The 18900-nt window shown below is 33.1% G+C and overlaps 1 protein-coding gene across 1 annotated transcript in view; it reads right to left on the reverse strand.

The window, feature by feature from the left end:
* Positions 1-11195: 11195 nt before the first annotated feature.
* Positions 11196-18900, reverse strand: part of LOC114349341 (uncharacterized) — a 184270-nt gene continuing 176565 nt past the window's right edge. The window contains exon 8 of the mRNA XM_050648096.1: positions 11196-12388. Coding sequence (XP_050504053.1) covers positions 11230-12388 — 1159 coding nt within the window. The 3' untranslated portion in view covers positions 11196-11229. The remainder of the gene's footprint in view (positions 12389-18900) is intronic.

Consider the following 18900-nt stretch of genomic DNA (forward strand, 5'->3'; position numbering starts at 1 on the left):
ATTTATACATAACTTGAAAGATAGTAACTAAATGCCATACTGTCTGTGAGCGCATGCGCGCAGTATTATGAAATTTTACTCTCAATCGCGCCTTAAGAAGTATAACTTCAAAAATAAATCAAAATACCAATTAACTAATTAATATTATTTATATTAGATGTTCGAATTGAAGTCTACCTGCTGCAACACACATTTCGAATATCCAAGACGTAAAGTAACCGGAAAGATTTTCAAATATTGTGACTTTATTATAAGAGATTTTTTGTGAATTTTTGATCACTTGTTTGGAAGATAATAATGTATGCCCGTGCGAAGTCCAAATTTTGAAAAATTAAAGATAGTGTTTTAAAAAAATATTTCCAAAAATTTAACAAAACGAAGTTTTTAGAGGCACGTATAGGCACATAATAAGGCACGTATACCCTATTCCACGAACATACGCCTGTTTTGGATTACTTCGATAACGAATAGCTTACTGTGCAAAATAAGAACGAAAGTAAATTGTCAATTATATTGTTGTTTATTGGAGTAATTATTAGCGCCATTTACTTTCGTACTTCTTATGTTTCACAGTAAAATATTCGTTGTCGAAGTAATCCAAAACAGGCGTATGTTCGTGGAATGGCCCATATAGGCACCTATTATTAGGTTAGTTCCAAGACGACACATTTGTACGATCCCTTGAACCGTCACGAAATCGATTGGACTATTTTAATGCGCAGAATCGCCCTTGAACGGTTTTCTTTCGATCCCGAACCGATTACCGGTACGTAACCCTCTTGGAACGTATTTGTGTGCCATTTCAAGTTCGAGTTGCGCCTGAGCCATTTTCACTACGAGTACCACTAGTAGTTTGCTAGATGGTTAGAAATTATCATTTCTAACATGTTCATTAAACATCACTTCACTTCAAAATCTTCCTCAGAATCGATATCTGACAAATCGTTGTCTTCTATGAAAAAAAAAAAAAAATAAATTATCCATATTTTTAAGATTAACTTGAAAAAAAAAAAAAGAAATAATAATTATTTAAACGAAAATCAAGATTCACAGGTACTAATAGCGTTGATTGTGGATTATTCTATTATTCAATCATCAGCTGATCTCATAGCAGTGACCAGTAAAAATGAAAACAATCCTAACTGCGCAAGTCAGTACAAATAGTTTCTGCTTGAAGGCATGTATGTACCAAAAGGACCGTTCAGTTACCGATTTCGGAACGGTACATGGATCGCTTGGAACAACATAGTGTACGATACGAATCATCGTTCATGTTCGCTTGGAACGCATTTTTTATAATGCGCAAGACGATAGCACAGTATAAAGAGGGATAGTAGAACCACTCTCCGAAAAATTGGAAGTAAAGTCTGTAGTCGCGCAGGGCGACCGCGCAATGTTGGCAGTCGCTTCTGCCCCACTCTCGCATTGCAAGTTACATATAAACGTACGGATTTTAACAGGGAAAACCCGCATCCACCACTGGTGAATTACCAATTGCGTACTGCCGGTATTACTTCTTGAGATCAAAGCGCCGACAGAGGAGTGATTTTACTGTGGAACCTCTATATACTGTGACGATAGCAGTACGTAGGACGGTTTTCATGTCACTTGGTACGCGCCTAAAATGTGCCTTATATTATAATAGAAACAGTTTTCTAATAGTTTTTCCTTTAATCCAAATATTTTTGTGAAAATGTAAAAAACACAAAAAAATGACAAGTCGAGCACGATATACCTACATACCAGAAATCTTCTGGTACGATTAGAAATGTTTGTTGCTGCAGGTGGACTACAATTCGAACATCTAATGTAAATAATATTAGGTAATTAGTTAATTCTCATTTTTATTTACTTTATTTTTCATGTAATTTCTATTACGTTTATTTTTATTGTTTCTTCAAGTTTTAAGGCTTTCTTAATTTAACAAAAATAAAAAATAAACTGATATTTTCTTGATTACTTACGAACACATTTTATTTTTAAAAAATTCGTTGAATAGACGATGGAAGACCACATCAAAAATTATAAAAAAAATGTACAGGGTGCTATTAAAAAAATTTAAAGTTAGGAGTTGTAACTAAGGGATGAGCATTTAGGAGACGATTTTTTACGCCTTAATAAAGTGAATTAGAAATGGAAGAGATTACTTTTCGTCCCATTCGAAACTCTTGATTCGTTTAAGAGATATAGCATGGATAAATTAGTCTGGGACACCATGTATACGACGTTTGAAGAAGAAAAATATTTTTATTTGAATTTGTGACTTTTAACCTAAAATTCAGGTACAGTATGACAAGTTTAAAGTAATTTTCTCTTCCTAAATTTAAATAAATAGATTATAAATCTAATAACACCATAATCAAGTCATTTGGATAATATTTGTGGGCTAAGACCCACATCATAAAATTATGATAAATACACAGTGACATTTTTTGACAAAATCACTTTTTTGGGAAAAATTATCTTACCATGCCAGACAAATTTTACCGGTATATTTGGTTCCCTCTTTGCACATAAAATTTTCTACCCTTTCTTCCATAATTCTGTTTTAAAAATAAACTATTGAAATATATTTTCAGGTGTGCGAAATTTGTACTGATTTTTAATATATTTTGATAAGTTCGGGAAACGTTTTTCATTAAAAAGGGATAATAGTCAGGGATTTTCACCATTTACTACTATACTACCAAGCTAATTTTTCGTGAGTAGCTTCCTAGGTCTGGATCCCGCGTACCAAAAAAAAGTTGATTAATAGCAAGCTGAAAATTTGATAATAGTTTAAGGGTGTCTAGTCGGACAAACTTTGATATATGGGAACCCTGGAACTTGGAACAGGGGAAGTTTTAATTGTAGAACAGGTTAAAAATTTGGAACGTCAGACTACGAAAACGTCAGATGTATTTTGTCGGACAGAAACTCAGACTGCAATTACTAACCAACATGATTCCTGTCATTTGACATGTTCTTCGTGTTCCACTCATTAAAATGCCCAGTTGGTGATAAACACCAGTCTGCTTTTTGCATGAGAGTTTAATAAAAGGGCAACAAATCAATTGGAAGTTCTGTCTGACAAAATACATCTGACGTTTTCGTAGTTTGACGTTCCAAAGTTTTAACCTGTTCCACCATTAAAAATTCCCCTGTTCCAGTGTTCCCATATATCACAGTTTGTCCGACTAGACATCGTTAAGCTACATAATTTGCGATCATAAAAAGCGGGTCACTCGATGAGTTATTCAAGTAAGATGTCTCGAATTATCTAAACCTGTTGTCCGATTTAAGTGATTTTTTTAGTATGTTATAGCATTATTCTTTAACAATATCGTTATAATAATATTGTTGCTAGACAGATAAATTGTCATTGTATAACGGGTGTAAAAATCATACTGTGTTTATTACTCAAAGTTCGAAATACCCCACGGAATGTTTTAGCATAGATAAAATATTGAAATTAAAACTTGATTTTAGCCTTAGGGGTTCTTAACATTTTCTTTTTTGATTAATTTGTTTATGTTGAATCATAAAAAAGTTAGGCACCTTAATAACTAACCATGTTCTTAATCAATACAGGGTGTTTCTAAATAAGTGCGACAAACTTTAAGGGGCAATTCTGCATGAAAAAATAATGACCGCTTGCTTTATAAACGTATGACCGCAAATTCTTGGCTTTCGAGATACGGGATGTTAAATTTTTTCTTACAAACTGACGATTTATTTATTGCTCTAAAACCGGTTAAGATATGCAAATGAAATTTGGTAGGTGTTAAGAGGTAGTTAGGGTGCATTTTTTGACATACAATTAAGAATTTTATATTCACCATTGGCGTGCATACGGGATGTATCTAAAATGTTTGTACCCGTATGCACGCCAATGGTGAATATAGAATTATTAATTTTATGTCAAAAAATCCACAATAACTGCCTCTTAAAACCTACCAAATTTCATTTGCATATCTCTATTGGTATTAGAGCAATAAATAAATCGTCAGTTTGTAAGAAAAATTTCAACATCCCGTATCTCGGAAACGAAGCATTTGCGGACATATGTTTATAAAGCAAACTGTCATTATTTTTTCATACAGAATTACCCCTTAAAGTTTGTCGCACTTATTTAGAAACACCCTGTATTGATGAAGAACATGGCTAGTTATTAACGTGCTTAACTTTTTTATTATCCAATATAAACAAATAAATCAAAAAAGAAAATATTAAGAGAGCCTAAGTCTACAATTGAGTTTTAATTTCAATATTTTATCTATGCTAAAACATTCCACAGGGTGTTCCGAACTTTTAGGAATAAACACATTATGATTGTTACACCCGGTATACAATGACAATTTACAGGTCTAGCAAAAATATTATTATAACGATATTGCTAAAGAATAAGGCTATAACATACTAAAAAAATCACCCAAATCGGACAACAGGTTTAGAAAATTCGAGACACCTAACTTGAATAACTCATCAAGTGACCCGCTTTTTATGATCGCGAGTGTATTAACAAATTTTCACCTTGCTATTAATCAACTTTTTTTCCTTATGCGGGATCCAGACCTATTCATTTTGACGAGACGCCCAACTTTTTTCCTTACAACAATTTCCGTATGTGGTAGATAACAAAGATAGCAGGGATGGAATATTTTGATTTGACTATTCTCAAAAATTTATTACTATCTGTTTTTTTTTGTTAATTTTCAAGATAGTTATCTAAATTATCCGAAAAAATATTTGTCCTACAAAATTCTTATCAAAGAGTCCCCCCTTTTCAACATGTATCATTAACGAGTAATTAACTATTCTAATTGGGAAATAAGCCACAATTTAACTTGAAAAAATGACGTCGTTGTCAAAATACAAAAAAAAATATTAAATAAATTAAACAAAAATGTTGTTGCTTAGTAAAAAATTCTTCTAATAATTTAATATGACTCATTTATATCGGCAATTCAGACATATATTATATATTTTATAGTAGAAGACTTTAAAATGATATTCCCAATATTTATGAGTTGCGTTCTTGGGACGACTTTATTGAAAGATAGTTCATTCGATTACATGAAATTAACTTTAACTCAAGAATATCGGTCGCAAAAAATCATAGCATGTGATCTGTCTTTAAATAGACAACCACATGCAACGGTGAAAAACCAGCAAAAAATGCTATGAGTTTTTTGTGACGGATATTCTTGAGTTAAAGTTGATTTCATGTAATCGAATGAACTATCTTTCAATAAAGTCGACCCAAACGCAACTCATAAACACAGAGTGAGTCTGTAATTTGGAATAAATTCAAATTCTCAAATATTAATCGTTTTTTTGAAAAATGCTCAGACCCGTCGATTAGTATTTCAAATTGTCCTTTTTGACATACAATTTTAATATATACAGGGTGTCCCAATTTAGAGATATGACGTCATTGTTGATTTTCTTAAATGGCAACACTGTCATTTTGATAGCTATTTTGATAGGGTGTGCAACAAAATATCAAAATTTTATTTTCTACCATTTACAAGATAATCCAAAATAATAAAGTTATGTCTAATTTGGAATAAATTCAATAATTCAAATACTAATTGTTTTTTTGAAAAATGCTCAGACCCGTCGAGTAGTATTTCAATTTGTCATTTTTGACATACAATAATAATGTATACAGGGTGCTCCAATTTAGAGATATGACGTCATCGTTGATTTTCTTAAATGGCAACACTGTCATTTTGATAACTATTTTGATAGGGTGTGTAAAGTTAGACATAACTGCAAAATTTCAAATTTTTATTCCCTACCATTTACAAGATAATAAAAAATAAAGTTATGAAAAACAAGTAATCAAATAATAATTGATTTTAATTATTTCAATTAAGCAAATGCTCATAATGTTGCCTCAATTATTGTCAAATAGTCAATGGGCAACATTATGAGCATTTGCTTAATTGAAATATGTAATTAAATTTAATTATTATTTGATTACTTGTTTTTCATAACTTTGTTATTTTTTATTATCTTGTAAATGGTAGGGAATAAAAATTTGAAATTTTGCAGTTATCTATAACTTTACACACCCTATCAAAATAGCTATCAAAACGACAGTGTTGACAATTGGGTCACCCTGTATACATTATTATTGTATGTCAAAAATGACAATTTGAAATACATACTAATCGACAGGTCTGAGCATTTTTCAAAAAAACAATTAGTATTTGCATTATTGAATTTATTCCAACTTACAACTTTGTTATTTTTTATTATCTTATAAATGGTAGGGAACAAAAATTTGAAATTTTGCAGTTATGTATAACTTTACACACCCTATCAAAATAGTTATCAAAATGACCGTGTTGCCATTTAAGAAAATCAACGATGACGTCATATCTCTAAATTGGGACACCCTGTATACATTATTATTGTATGTCAAAAATGACAATTTGAAATACTAATTGACGGGTCTGAGCAATTTTCAACAAATCAATTAGTATTTGAGATTCTTTAGTATTCTACTTTAAAATGTATAATATATGTTTGAATTGCCGATATAAATGAGTCAGATTAAATTAAATTATTAGAAGAATTTTTTACTAAGCAATAACATTTTTGTTTAATTTATTAATATTTTGTATTTTGACAATGACGTCCGAGTGGAAGTCGAAACGTTAATAAAATTATTTTTTCAAGTTAAATTGTGGCTAATTTCCCAATAAAATTAGAATAGTTTTATGTACGAGTCTGGGTTGTCATAATATATAATTAATACAACAGTATTTTGCATGAACAAAATGAAGGGGAGAGAGATGAATATCAGAGTGATGCTAGTAGCGAAGATGATGAAGATTTATCTGATGAGAATAAATTTTTTGTTTATGTAAAAACACACATTTTTGTACGTGTATAAGAAAATAAAGTATTTAAATTTAAAGAAATACGTTTTCACTTTATGTTGTGTTACAAATAGTGAAACGAAAATGACAATTCTTGTCGGACTAGCGATACATACTTGTTTTCATGTAGGACATTGTTTTATTTGAATGAAAAATACACTATAACCTATCACGTGATACCTTTGTCTTACTGTTACTAATAAAAAAAATGGTCTTGTGGTCATTTGTTTCGAGCTTCTGTCATATGTCGTATAATCCGTGTATGTTAATATTATACACAGATTATACAACTTATGACAGAAGCTCGAAACAAATGACAATCGATGAAAAGCCCTATTAACAACTTTTAAAAATAGGACCAGGACAACGTACCTACTACACAAGTTGTAGGACAATATGAATCTTAAATTATATAAATATTAACTAACCAACAAAAAAAATCAGGTGGTTAGTAATCATTTTTCATGACCTAGTTAATGATACATGTTGAAAAAGGGGGACTCTTTGATAAGACCTTGCATTTTGTAGGACAAATATTTTTCGGTTAATTTAAATAATTATCTTGAAAATTAACAAAAAAAAAAACAGTAATAAATTTTTGAGAATCGTCAAATTAACATATTTTATCCCCTCTATATTTGTGTTATCTACCACATACGGAAATTGTTGTAAGGAAAAAGTTGGGCGTCTCATCAAAATGAAGCTACTCACGAAAAATTAGCTTGTTAGTAGTAAATGGTGAAAATAGGCCTGGGATCTATGACTTTAAGTAAATATCGACAAACATCAAATTCATATTTGTATCACATATAAAAAAACTTAAATGTGTTTTTTGAAGATTATACAGTACTACGAAGCTAGGACAAATAATCCCGGACAAAAAATCCCCACAAAAAATCCCGGACAAATAATCCCCACACATTTTTTTGGACAAAATATCCCTAAGAAATATTTGCTGTCGAATAGTTCTATGCAATCAACTTAAATGTTTTTCAGCCTCAGTGCATGAGAGTTATAGCAATCGCCATGAAACCGCTTTTCGGCACGAAAATAATGATTAGCAATTAAGATTAAGCATGAATTGTAATTTCGATTACCAAATTTCGAATTCCAATTCCATGCCAAAAACTTCAAATTTTACATGACAAAAGAGTGTAAGTTTTTTTCGAAAATCGTGGAAGATTGTGGGGAATGAGCTAAGTCTGTGGGAATAATGTTGTAATTATTCGCTTAAATCTTTTGCTCACTCTGCTTTGAATAACTATGATCACAACATTGCCTATTCGTGATGATAACTTTGGTCCTGAAAACGATAATCTTGATTGTAATGCAAAAAAGAATGTGTGTGTACTATGTACGCACGTAAGAAGATATTCTTCTATTATATAATAGGTAATTTAAACGAAGTAAATATACTTAAAAGGTTATTTGTATTTTATTTAAAAATCAAACTAACTTTCTTATCTACCGCTTTCAAAAAAATTTTATTAAAACAACCAAAAATAAAAAAAAATATGAACCGCCCGGGGGAATTGAACCCGCAACCTTCCAATTTCAGTGCTAACGCATTTCTAACTACTCCATCGAGGCGCTAGAAATAAACATGTAAGTTTCAGATATAATTACACAACACGGCGACATATAGTGTAAAAATGTTATGCTTACATAATATTTTATTAATCCAAAAACACAAGAATTATAATAAATAATACATTTCCTAAAACCACTAATATATTCTTTTAATGACTTATTTGCACGGTTACAGATACATACATACCTATCTTGAAAGATTAGCAACATACTGTCAGAACTACATACTGTCAGTGTGCGCAGGCGCGCGGTAAATGTACAATTTTACCCTCAATCGATTCGCCGCTAAAGAAGAATATCTTCAAAAACCTGTTCCTTTTTGTAAAGGACACCGCACATATCTTATGGAAAATATAATGTCACTCAAATGCAATAAAATTGCTCTACTACTAAATATCATTGTGCCACGTCTGAATTTTTTATAATAACTGAGTAAATTGTAAATTTCGATACACTTTAATACCAATTTACGCCGTTATTACGCCGAAAGACAGTTTCAGGTACATACTCAAATCTGATTAAAGATGAAAAAGATAAAGGCAGGTTTTGTGTTTATTTGATTCAGAGTTGGATCACCATCTCCAATAGCTATTTCAGCATCTATGCATCCTCAGTGAAGCTATGAAGTCACAACTCTGAAACAAAAATCAACAATCCTGCCTATTTAAGGGAAAACATCGCGATGCAATGTTTTCACCTTTTGAGACGCAAAATAGTGACATCTCTCGTAATACGAGGAAGACGAAAAGCCCTAGATACAAAGTTTACTACTTTTATACAATTAGAATTATTGAAACAAAAATAATAAACAATATTTTAAATCCAAGACTTTTCGTTAAGAAACTGCTTTCTGGCTGCATCTCCGGCTTTGACAATATATAAGCACAAGAGACGACGAATATAGAAGAAAGCAAATAAAGGACACTAGTCACGTATTTACCTTCTTTTCGTCTAGGAAAAGGACCGAAAGACAGTTTCAGGTACATACTCAAATATGAGTAAAGATGAAAAAGATAAAGGCGGGTTTTGTGTTTATTTGATTCAAAGTTGGATCACCATCTCCAACAGCTATTTCAGCATCTATGCATCCTCAGTGAAGCTATGAAGTCACAAATCTTGAAACAAAACTCAACAATCCTGCCTATTTAAGGGAAAACATCGCGATGCAATGTTTTCACCTTTTGAGACGCTAAACAGCGACATCTCTCGTAATATGAGGAAGACGAAAAGCCCTAGATACAAAGTTTACTACTTTTATACAATTAGAATTATTGAAACAAAAATAATAAACAATATTTTAAATCCAAGACTTTTCGTTAAGAAACTGCTTTCTGGCTGCATCTCCGGCTTTGACAATATATAAGCACAAGAGACGACGAATATAGAAGAAAGCAAATAAAGGACACTAGTCACGTATTTACCTTCTTTTCGTCTAGGAAAAGGACCGAAAGACAGTTTCAGGTACATACTCAAATATGAGTAAAGATGAAAAAGATAAAGGCGGGTTTTGTGTTTATTTGATTCAAAGTTGGATCACCATCTCCAACAGCTATTTCAGCATCTATGCATCCTCAGTGAAGCTATGAAGTCACAAATCTTGAAACAAAACTCAACAATCCTGCCTATTTAAGGGAAAACATCGCGATGCAATGTTTTCACCTTTTGAGACGCTAAACAGCGACATCTCTCGTAATATGAGGAAGACGAAAAGCTCTAGATACAAACTTTAATACTTTTATCCAATTAGAATAATTGAAATAAAAATATAATAAACAATATTTTAAATCCAAGACTTTTCGTTAAGAAACTGCTTTCTGGCTGCATCCTGTATCTCCGGCTTTTACAATACATAAGCACAAGAGACGACGAATGTAGAAGAAAGCAATTTTAGAGAACAATTCGGCAGCAAATATTTCTTGTAGATTTTTTGTCCAGAATTTTTTGTGGGGATATTTTGTCAAAAAAAAATTGTGGTGATTATTTGTCCGGGATTTTTGTGGAGATTCTTTGTCCGGGGATTTTTTGTCTGGGGATTTTTTGTCCAGGGCTAATTTGTGGAGATTTTTTGTCCGGGATTATTTGTCAGAACCCCAGTACTATAGTGAAATTTCAAAATTGTAGGCACCCAATTCCAAGAAATATTGATTTCTTGCTATACTTCCTAGCCCTTAGGACTCGTAGAAATTAATAAATAATTTGTCTTAAGAAGTTTGTCGATAATTCCTATCCCTTTGACTGTTATGTAAAATGTTTTCATGAAATATAATGCTAATATTTGGCTAATGATTGATCTAATTTGGATAAAAAGTGTTGACTCAATTGTAACATACAGTATGGTGTACATGAAAGGACTTTCATTGAGTTTGTCCATCAGAATTGAAAAGGACACGGTGACCTATATTTGGCGCCTAGACTATTAGGGCTCAAATGTATCTCAAATAACTTTATACGAAGCTAATAGCCAAATATTAATAGCAATACTAGTCAAATATTAGTATTTTTCAGAAAAGTTACATATCTGCAATAGTTAAGCGCTTAAGTACTTGTAGCGATCTGTTACAACAGTAATATTTAAAGTATGTAGTAGGAGTGAAATGTTTAAAAACCATTCTCATAGTGTAAAAGAAAAACACCAGGGAAACAATAATACAATAACCACGTTTTATAAAGATATTAAAGATTTAAGAAGCCATGAAGATCCTTTTATAAATTTTCACCTACAATTTCTTTATGAATTTAAATTATGTACCTAAAACGCTCTATTTCCTCAAACGGGTGTTCCAAAATCTGGATCACCAATTCCATCAGCACTAGAATTCGCGTTATAAACATATCTCGCCAAGAGTTTCTCTTTCCTTTGTTCACTATCGTTTTCTGTAAATTCTTCATTGGGACACAGTCGAAGCGCTTTTCCAACTCTCAGGTTCTGCCCGTGCAGCGAAAAATACTTTTTCGTGCCGACGCTCTTATTTAAGTTTAATGTAGCATTTTGCTCCGAGCCTACCACAGGGAAATGTTTCACAAAAATATCGGATAACAGACTATGTATATTTTCCTCAAACTGTGGACTAATGTCACTGTATTTTGAATGATTTGCTGGGGCAACTATATCGGTTTCCTTTAATTCCAGTTGGGGAGGATCGTCACCGAATTCGGAAGCGGTAGTAGAAATATCAGAATAACCATCGTGTTTATTAAAAATACTTTGTAACGTTTTTACACCAAAATACTTCTTCTTGTGCTTCTTTTGCTTTTTGTATTCTCTACTCAATTTATGTACAGGGGAACTACCACAGCTATCTTCTGAGTTTAACAAACTTTGGTCACTCTTCGGGTTGGAAAGTGATTCATTCGAACCATAAATTTTCAACTTACTAACCAAACTCTCTGTTTGGGTATTAACCATATGCTTGTCGTAGTTAAATTTTGGTTTAAATGATTCTTGTACGTTTTTAGGCGACTGAGAATCGTTTGAGGCTAAATCAGTTGAAACAATTTCAGAGTCTAAATATACATCAGTGCTGGTCTGCATCGGCGAAGATAAATTTTCCGAATTGAGGGAATTTGTTGAGGTGTTGCAGGTGTTCTCCAGAGTCGCTAATATATCGACTTTCTTAAAATTTTCTAATTTGATAATGTTATTCGTTACATTATCAATTAAGACTAAGTCGTTAGTATCGACGCTATATGCGTTATTGGTGGTTATATTTTTGGTAGTCGCTTCTGGGGAATCATTGTTATTCGAAATGTTTTTAGTTATATCGAAAGTAGTTATATGTCTTTTGTTCGTATTTGAAAATTCTTTCACGTTTCCATTATCATTTTTTGTGTTGTCGAAAATACAAGGAAAGTTCGGTATTTGCCTTTGCTCGTTATTAATACTCGGGATTATTTGAACGGGACTCCGAATAATGTGATGAGGTGACCTGAAATGAAATATTAAAATATTTTTGATGAAAGGACCAGGCAACACTCCTTATGGAAAAGTGGTCCCGGTCAAATTTGATGAAAGTTTGGTCAATGATACTTCTTGATGTGTAGATTAAAAAAGTCCATGGCACCTGGGTCTGAATAACTACTATTCTCGAGTTACAGCCTTCTGAAGTTATTGGCTTCGGGTGCTCGGTTTACGTTAAGTGCACTAATTTACGGTCAAGTGAACGAAAATATTTATTATTAGAAGAAGAAAAACTCATGTTCTTCATACATACTTGCGTGTTGTATATGAATTTGTGGTCAAAAATAGTTGGATCGTATTTTAGTCTTCAGAAAACCTCCGAAAAGTCTTCAGAAAACTAAAGAAGTGCGGTATAAAATGTGCTACTAGATCGAGATAAGCATTATCATGATTTCATGAATGCTTCTCAGTTATGCAATACCAGCAAAACTGCAGTTCGGCTTTATCTTTAGAAAACTACTGAACAGTGGCGGATCTAGGAGGGATAGGGGTAATTCCACCGGTAACATGTTCCAGAATTAATGAAATAACTTCATTTAACGAAAATGAACGAGATGGAGCCATCAAAACACATTTATAACCAAAGAGCGGATAGTGTGACGAAAAGACGTAAGCCCAGAGCACGGGCGCCCATATAAAAATTTTTAGGGGGTGGCAAACGTGAAGATGTTGCACATTATATTTTGTATACTTTGAATAACCAATAATTCAAAGCACCCGAAAAGCCAGTCACGGCCCCCCTGCCCATAGGCATGGGCGCCCATGGCCAAGAGTACGATTTAAGGACCAGAGAAGATGAGTTACGGGTGTTAAGAGTACGAAATTGGAAAACCAAGGCGGAGGATAGAATGGAATGGAAGCTGATTCTCGAACAGACCGAGGTCCACTAGGGGTTCTACAGCCAATGATAATGAGCTTTTTAATACAAAATATTATGGAGAATAATTTTCTAAGGTTATTTTTATAACAACTATAATATTCATACTTAGGTATAATCATATAGAAGAAATGGTCAATGGAGAAGGCTTCATAATCATTATTATTATTATTTTATTATTAACATTCAATAAGAATAGAGGATTAGAATCCTATTATACTCTAAAAGCTAAACAAATTTTGGTACTTAGCTGTTTTACACTTATGCTGATTTACATATAATTAAATTAAAAATACAATCAATTATTATCGAGTCTATTCTTAAAACTATTTGTACTAGGAGCCATAGCGACATAAGCCGGTAATGAATTCCAAGCATAAACAACCCTATTTGATAAAAAGTTTAACCTGATGTTGGTTCTGCAGAGTTCTCTTCTTAGCTTTCTGGGATGGCCTCTTAACCGCTCATCTGTATTTATTGTAAAGAAATTTCTGAGTGAAGAAGTTTCGTAATGAAATGAATTGAATGTTGTAATTAAGTCGCCTCTAAGTCTGCGGGCGGATAATGGAACTAAATCCATGATCCTTAAACGATCTTCATATGAGGGACGCACCAATGAATACGGGATCCGTGTTACTCGTCGCTGTACATTTTCCAGCATATTTACATCACGCTGAAGAACCGGACACCACACTGAATTAGCAAATTCTAATATAGGTCTCACATAAGTTTTATACAATTTTGCTAAGGTTCGACTGTCACAGGACGAAAAAACTTTACTAATAAGATATACCATGCGATTGGCTTTATTACACTGTTGCAACGTTTGAGGAGTCCAGGACAATTGTGAGTCTATTAACACGCCGAGATCAGAGTGACAATCGGTCTTTTTTAAAACGGTGCCGTTAATAAAATAATTTAACCGAGGGTTATTCTTGCCGAGATGAAGAACGACACATTTTTCTATATTAAGCGGTAGCAACCAGTCAGTACACCATCGAGAAATGCTGTCCAAGTCTTTTTGCAAACACTGAGAGTTTATTTTAGGATTGTTGTACAGCTTTGTGTCATCCGCATAAACCGAAAACTTTGATGAAATGATGTATTTTAGCTCCGATGTAAATATATTAAACAGTAGTGGCCCTAAAACAGATCCTTGGGGGACTCCACTTATCACGTCATATAGGGGGCTACTTGAAGACTGTATTCTTACTGAAAATTTTCTTTCACTTAAGAAGGCTGAAATCCAGTTTAACAGTTGCCCGCGAATTCCAATCCTGTTTAATTTTTTCAAAAGCCTTTCCCTTGGAACTTTATCGAAAGCCTTGCTAAAATCTAAGTAGATAATATCAATATCCTGTCCCATATCTACTTCGGCAGTCCAGTCATTTAGGCAACATAACAAGTTGGTAACAACCGATCTTCCACTGGTAAAGCCATGTTGTTCGTTCGGGATTATTTGATGCTGGTTCAAAAATATGTGTAAATTATCCACAATAATTGATTCCATAACTTTGGATATAACTGGAGTGAGACTAACAGGCCTATAATTTTTGGGGTCGAGTTTATCTCCTTTCTTAAAGATTGGTTTCACCCGTGCTTCTTTCCAAATAAGTGGCAGAGTAGCAGAGTGGAATGATTGTTCCATAAGCAAATGGAGTGGATATTTAAGAGCATTTGCACATGATTTCAAGAAAGTAGGAGAAAGATTATCTGGTCCTGGAGATTTGTTGGTGTCAAGTTCTTTAAGTTTTTTAAAAATATCATCAGGAGAAAATTCTACTGAGGTAATAGAACTATGATTTACGGGTTCATAATGTAAGTCTGGGAGCGGGCCATCAGGTTCTAAAGTAAAAGATCCGTAAAAGCTCCTAGCAAAAGTTGTAGCCACTTTCAAATCATCATTTGTAATATCACCTGAGTCTGTTTTTAATTGAGGAACAGAAACTTTTGTGTTTATGGAAGTTCTAATATACTTATAAAACTTCTTTGGATTATTGCTGTCTATAATATTTTTTTCATAGTTTCTCCTAGCATTGCAAATTTTTGTTTTCAATAGATTGGCAACTTTCCTATGCGTAACAAAATCATTCTCCAAACGTGATCTTTGATACTTTTGCCAAAGAGCTTTCTTTCTCTTAATCAGTCTTTGAATATCCCAATTAATCCAGGGTTTAGAAGGAAATGTAGTTATAAGTCTTGAGCTTGTATTCTTTTTTATGATGTTGCTACATTGTTCATGAAAAATATTCCAGTTTTCCTGTACATTTGGTAACGACAGGGCGGAAGCCCAGTCAACCAGTGACACATCATGATTAATACCTCTATAATCAATAAAATATCTTGATGAGTATAGTTTTTTTGGATCAGTAACAAGAATTAACTGCATTTGGAACTGAAGAATTGCATGATCGGATTTAGCAAAAGGGGGATAGTATTCTAGATTGTTTATTAAATCATTATCAGAAGTAATAATTAAATCCAAGATGGAGGGTTGCTGCCCAGAACGGAAACGAGTTGGTTCAGTAACGATTTGTTGGAGATGTGAATCTTGTACAAAATCAAGAAGAAGTCTAGATGAAGCATTTTGAGGTACAGGATGTGGCCATTTTAAATCTCTATGATTGAAGTCACCGGCAATAATTAGGTTTTTGTAAGTTGAAGCTAGAACGGATAAAAAATTAATAAGTTGAACATAATTATTATAAGCAGTATCAGGCGGTCTGTAAACACAGCAAATCGTAAAAGATAAGTGTTTATTATGAAAGAGAAGACATATTGCCTCGAAGCCAGGAATATTGGAAGGTAAAACAGTTACTGTAAATTGAGAAAAAACAGAATCTAACACATAAATGCATACTCCACCTCCAGTCGAAAGCCGGTCGTTGCGGAATATAGTATAACCTTGTACATCTATGATAGAATTAGGTATATGTGGTTTAAGCCAGGATTCTGTTATAAGCATAATAGCAGGCTTCTCTAAATCCATATAAGGAACAAATTCATTGAGTTTTGCCATTAAAGAATCAATATTAGTATAAGATATAGAGAAATTAAGAAAATTTGACTGTTTCAGTTTTTTGATGGTACAATAGAGGGGGTTCCTCTGATGAACTTTATAGTAATATCAGTCTCGCCTTTAGCCTTTCGATCATTTAGCTCCTTTCTCAACTGATCCAAATACTCCATTTGCTTAGGTGTTTTATCATCTCTAATAATAAATTTATCAAAACGGGTTCCCGTTAATGAGTTCTTGCGTTTAAGAATATCCTTTGCAATTGATGCATTGTTAAATGAAAGTTTCATTAATGATTTTGCTAACTTTCCTGTTTTCGACTTAGACTACCTAAAAGACCTTACGATTGGGATATATCAAATTAAACTGGCACCATCTTACATACAAGATAAAATAATAAGAGAAAATGACGAAGAGTTTCAAATTGATGAGAATATGGATAAACCGGGATTCATAAGAGTTCGAATATTTTCTAGGTTTCGGCAAGCTACAAAACACCAAGTATTCATTTCCTATACGGTTGATGAAGATGAGCCTGTAGAAGAACCGATTAACGGGTACTACTGTACCTGTCAATCTAGTGCGAGAACTGTAGGTACTTGTGCTCATATCACCAGTGTCTTATATGGTTTTTAGGCTTTGCAAGACATCAACCCAATGTTAAGTATCCTGATAGGTCGTTAGTTAACACGACGTATGATGCATCTAACCGAAATCAGCAAAATGTTAACATACGAATAGTCGAAGATGATTTAAACCCGTTTTTTCCATAGACAATTATTAGCATTAATATTTAGCATTTACACACTACCATTTACTTTGTTTTTTTTTGTATTGAAATCAAATCCATGTTCTCTACCTGTCTTATATCTGATATGCGGGACAAAATTCATGTCAACTAAGTAATGTATTTTTTATGTTTCAACAATTTTTTCTTTAATTATTCTGGAACATGTTACGAGTGGAATTACCCCCATCCCCCCTAGATCCGCCACTGTTCAGTAGTTTTCTAAAGATAAGGCGGAACTGTAGTTTTGCTGGTATTCCATAACTGAGAAGCATTCATGAAAACATGATAATGCTTATATCGATCTAGCAGCACCTTTTATACCGCACTTCTTTAGTTTTCTGAAGACTTTTCGGAGGTTTTTTGAAGACTAAAATACGATTCAACTATTTTTGACCACGAATTCGTATACAACACACAAGTATGTATGAAGAACATGAGTTTCTCTTCTAATATTAAATATTTTCGTTCACTTGACCGTAAATTAGTGCAATTAACGTAAACCGAGCACCCGAATCCAATAACTTCAGAAGGCTGCAACTCGAGAATAGTAGTTATTCAGACCCAGGTGCCATGGACTTTTTTAATGTACACATCAAGAAGTATCATTGACGAAACTTTCATCAAATTTGACCGGGACCACTTTTCCATAAGGAGTGTTGCCTGGTCCTTTAATATTTGAGAAACACGTGCTTTGGTGCCTATGTAATCATGCACTAATACAAAAAAAGCAAAAAAAGATAACAAGTATTAACGACACTTTTGTGGCTGTTTACAATGTTTAGTTTATAACTGGTCCATTGTCGGTTCCTTTGTAAAACGTGGACGACACAATATTAGGTCTGGATCCCGCGTATGAAAAATAAAGTTGATTAATAGCAAGCTGAAAATTTGTTAATAGCTTAAGGGTGTCTAGTCGGACAAACTTTGATATATGGGAACACTGGAACAGGGGAAGTTTTAATTGTGGAACAGGTTAAAAATTTGGAACGGTCAGACCACGAAAACGGCACATGTATTTGTCCGACAGAACAGACTTAAACTCTCCGAACAGATATTAAACTCTCATGTAAAAATCAGACTGCTATTTACCACCAAATGGACGTTTTAATGAGTGGAACATGTAGAATATGTCAAATGACAGGAATTATGACAGGTGATAAATAGCAGTCTGATTTTTGCATGAGAGTTTAATCTCTGTTCGGAGAGTTTAAGTCTGTTCTGTCGGACAAAATAAATGTGCCGTTTTCGTGGTCTGACCGTTCCAAATTTTTAACCTGTTCCACAATTAAAACTGCCCCTTTTCCAGTGTTCCCATAAATCAAAGTTTATCTGACTAGACACCCTTAAGCTATTAACAAATTTTTAGCTTGCTATTAATCAACTTTTTTTTCATACGCGGGATCCAGACCTATATCAATTAAATAATAATATTTTTTATAAATTAATGTCACATATTTTTATAATATTTATACAGATTCTATACAGACTTTTAATTACCAAACAGAGGAAGTGAAAATTCTGCGAGATATTCGATAAGGATGTATATTGTCAACTCTCATATTCAGCCTGTACTCAGTCAATTTTTCAAGAAGCCCTAGAATACACGGACGCAGGAATACTACCCAGATAGCATGTAAACTTTGATTCGGCAAGTGATTCTGATGATTTGGCAAGTTTGATTCTTCTTTGATTTTACGTTGCTGCGTCAAATATGAGGAGGCAAGTTTGTGACAAGTTTGCTGCAATATTGTTATGACAAAGATGATGATTCACGTTTGTAGCAACTTTGCTGCAAGC

This window comes from Diabrotica virgifera, chromosome 4 (genome assembly GCF_917563875.1).
Source record: "Diabrotica virgifera virgifera chromosome 4, PGI_DIABVI_V3a".
In the NCBI taxonomy this organism is placed as follows: domain Eukaryota; kingdom Metazoa; phylum Arthropoda; class Insecta; order Coleoptera; family Chrysomelidae; genus Diabrotica; species Diabrotica virgifera.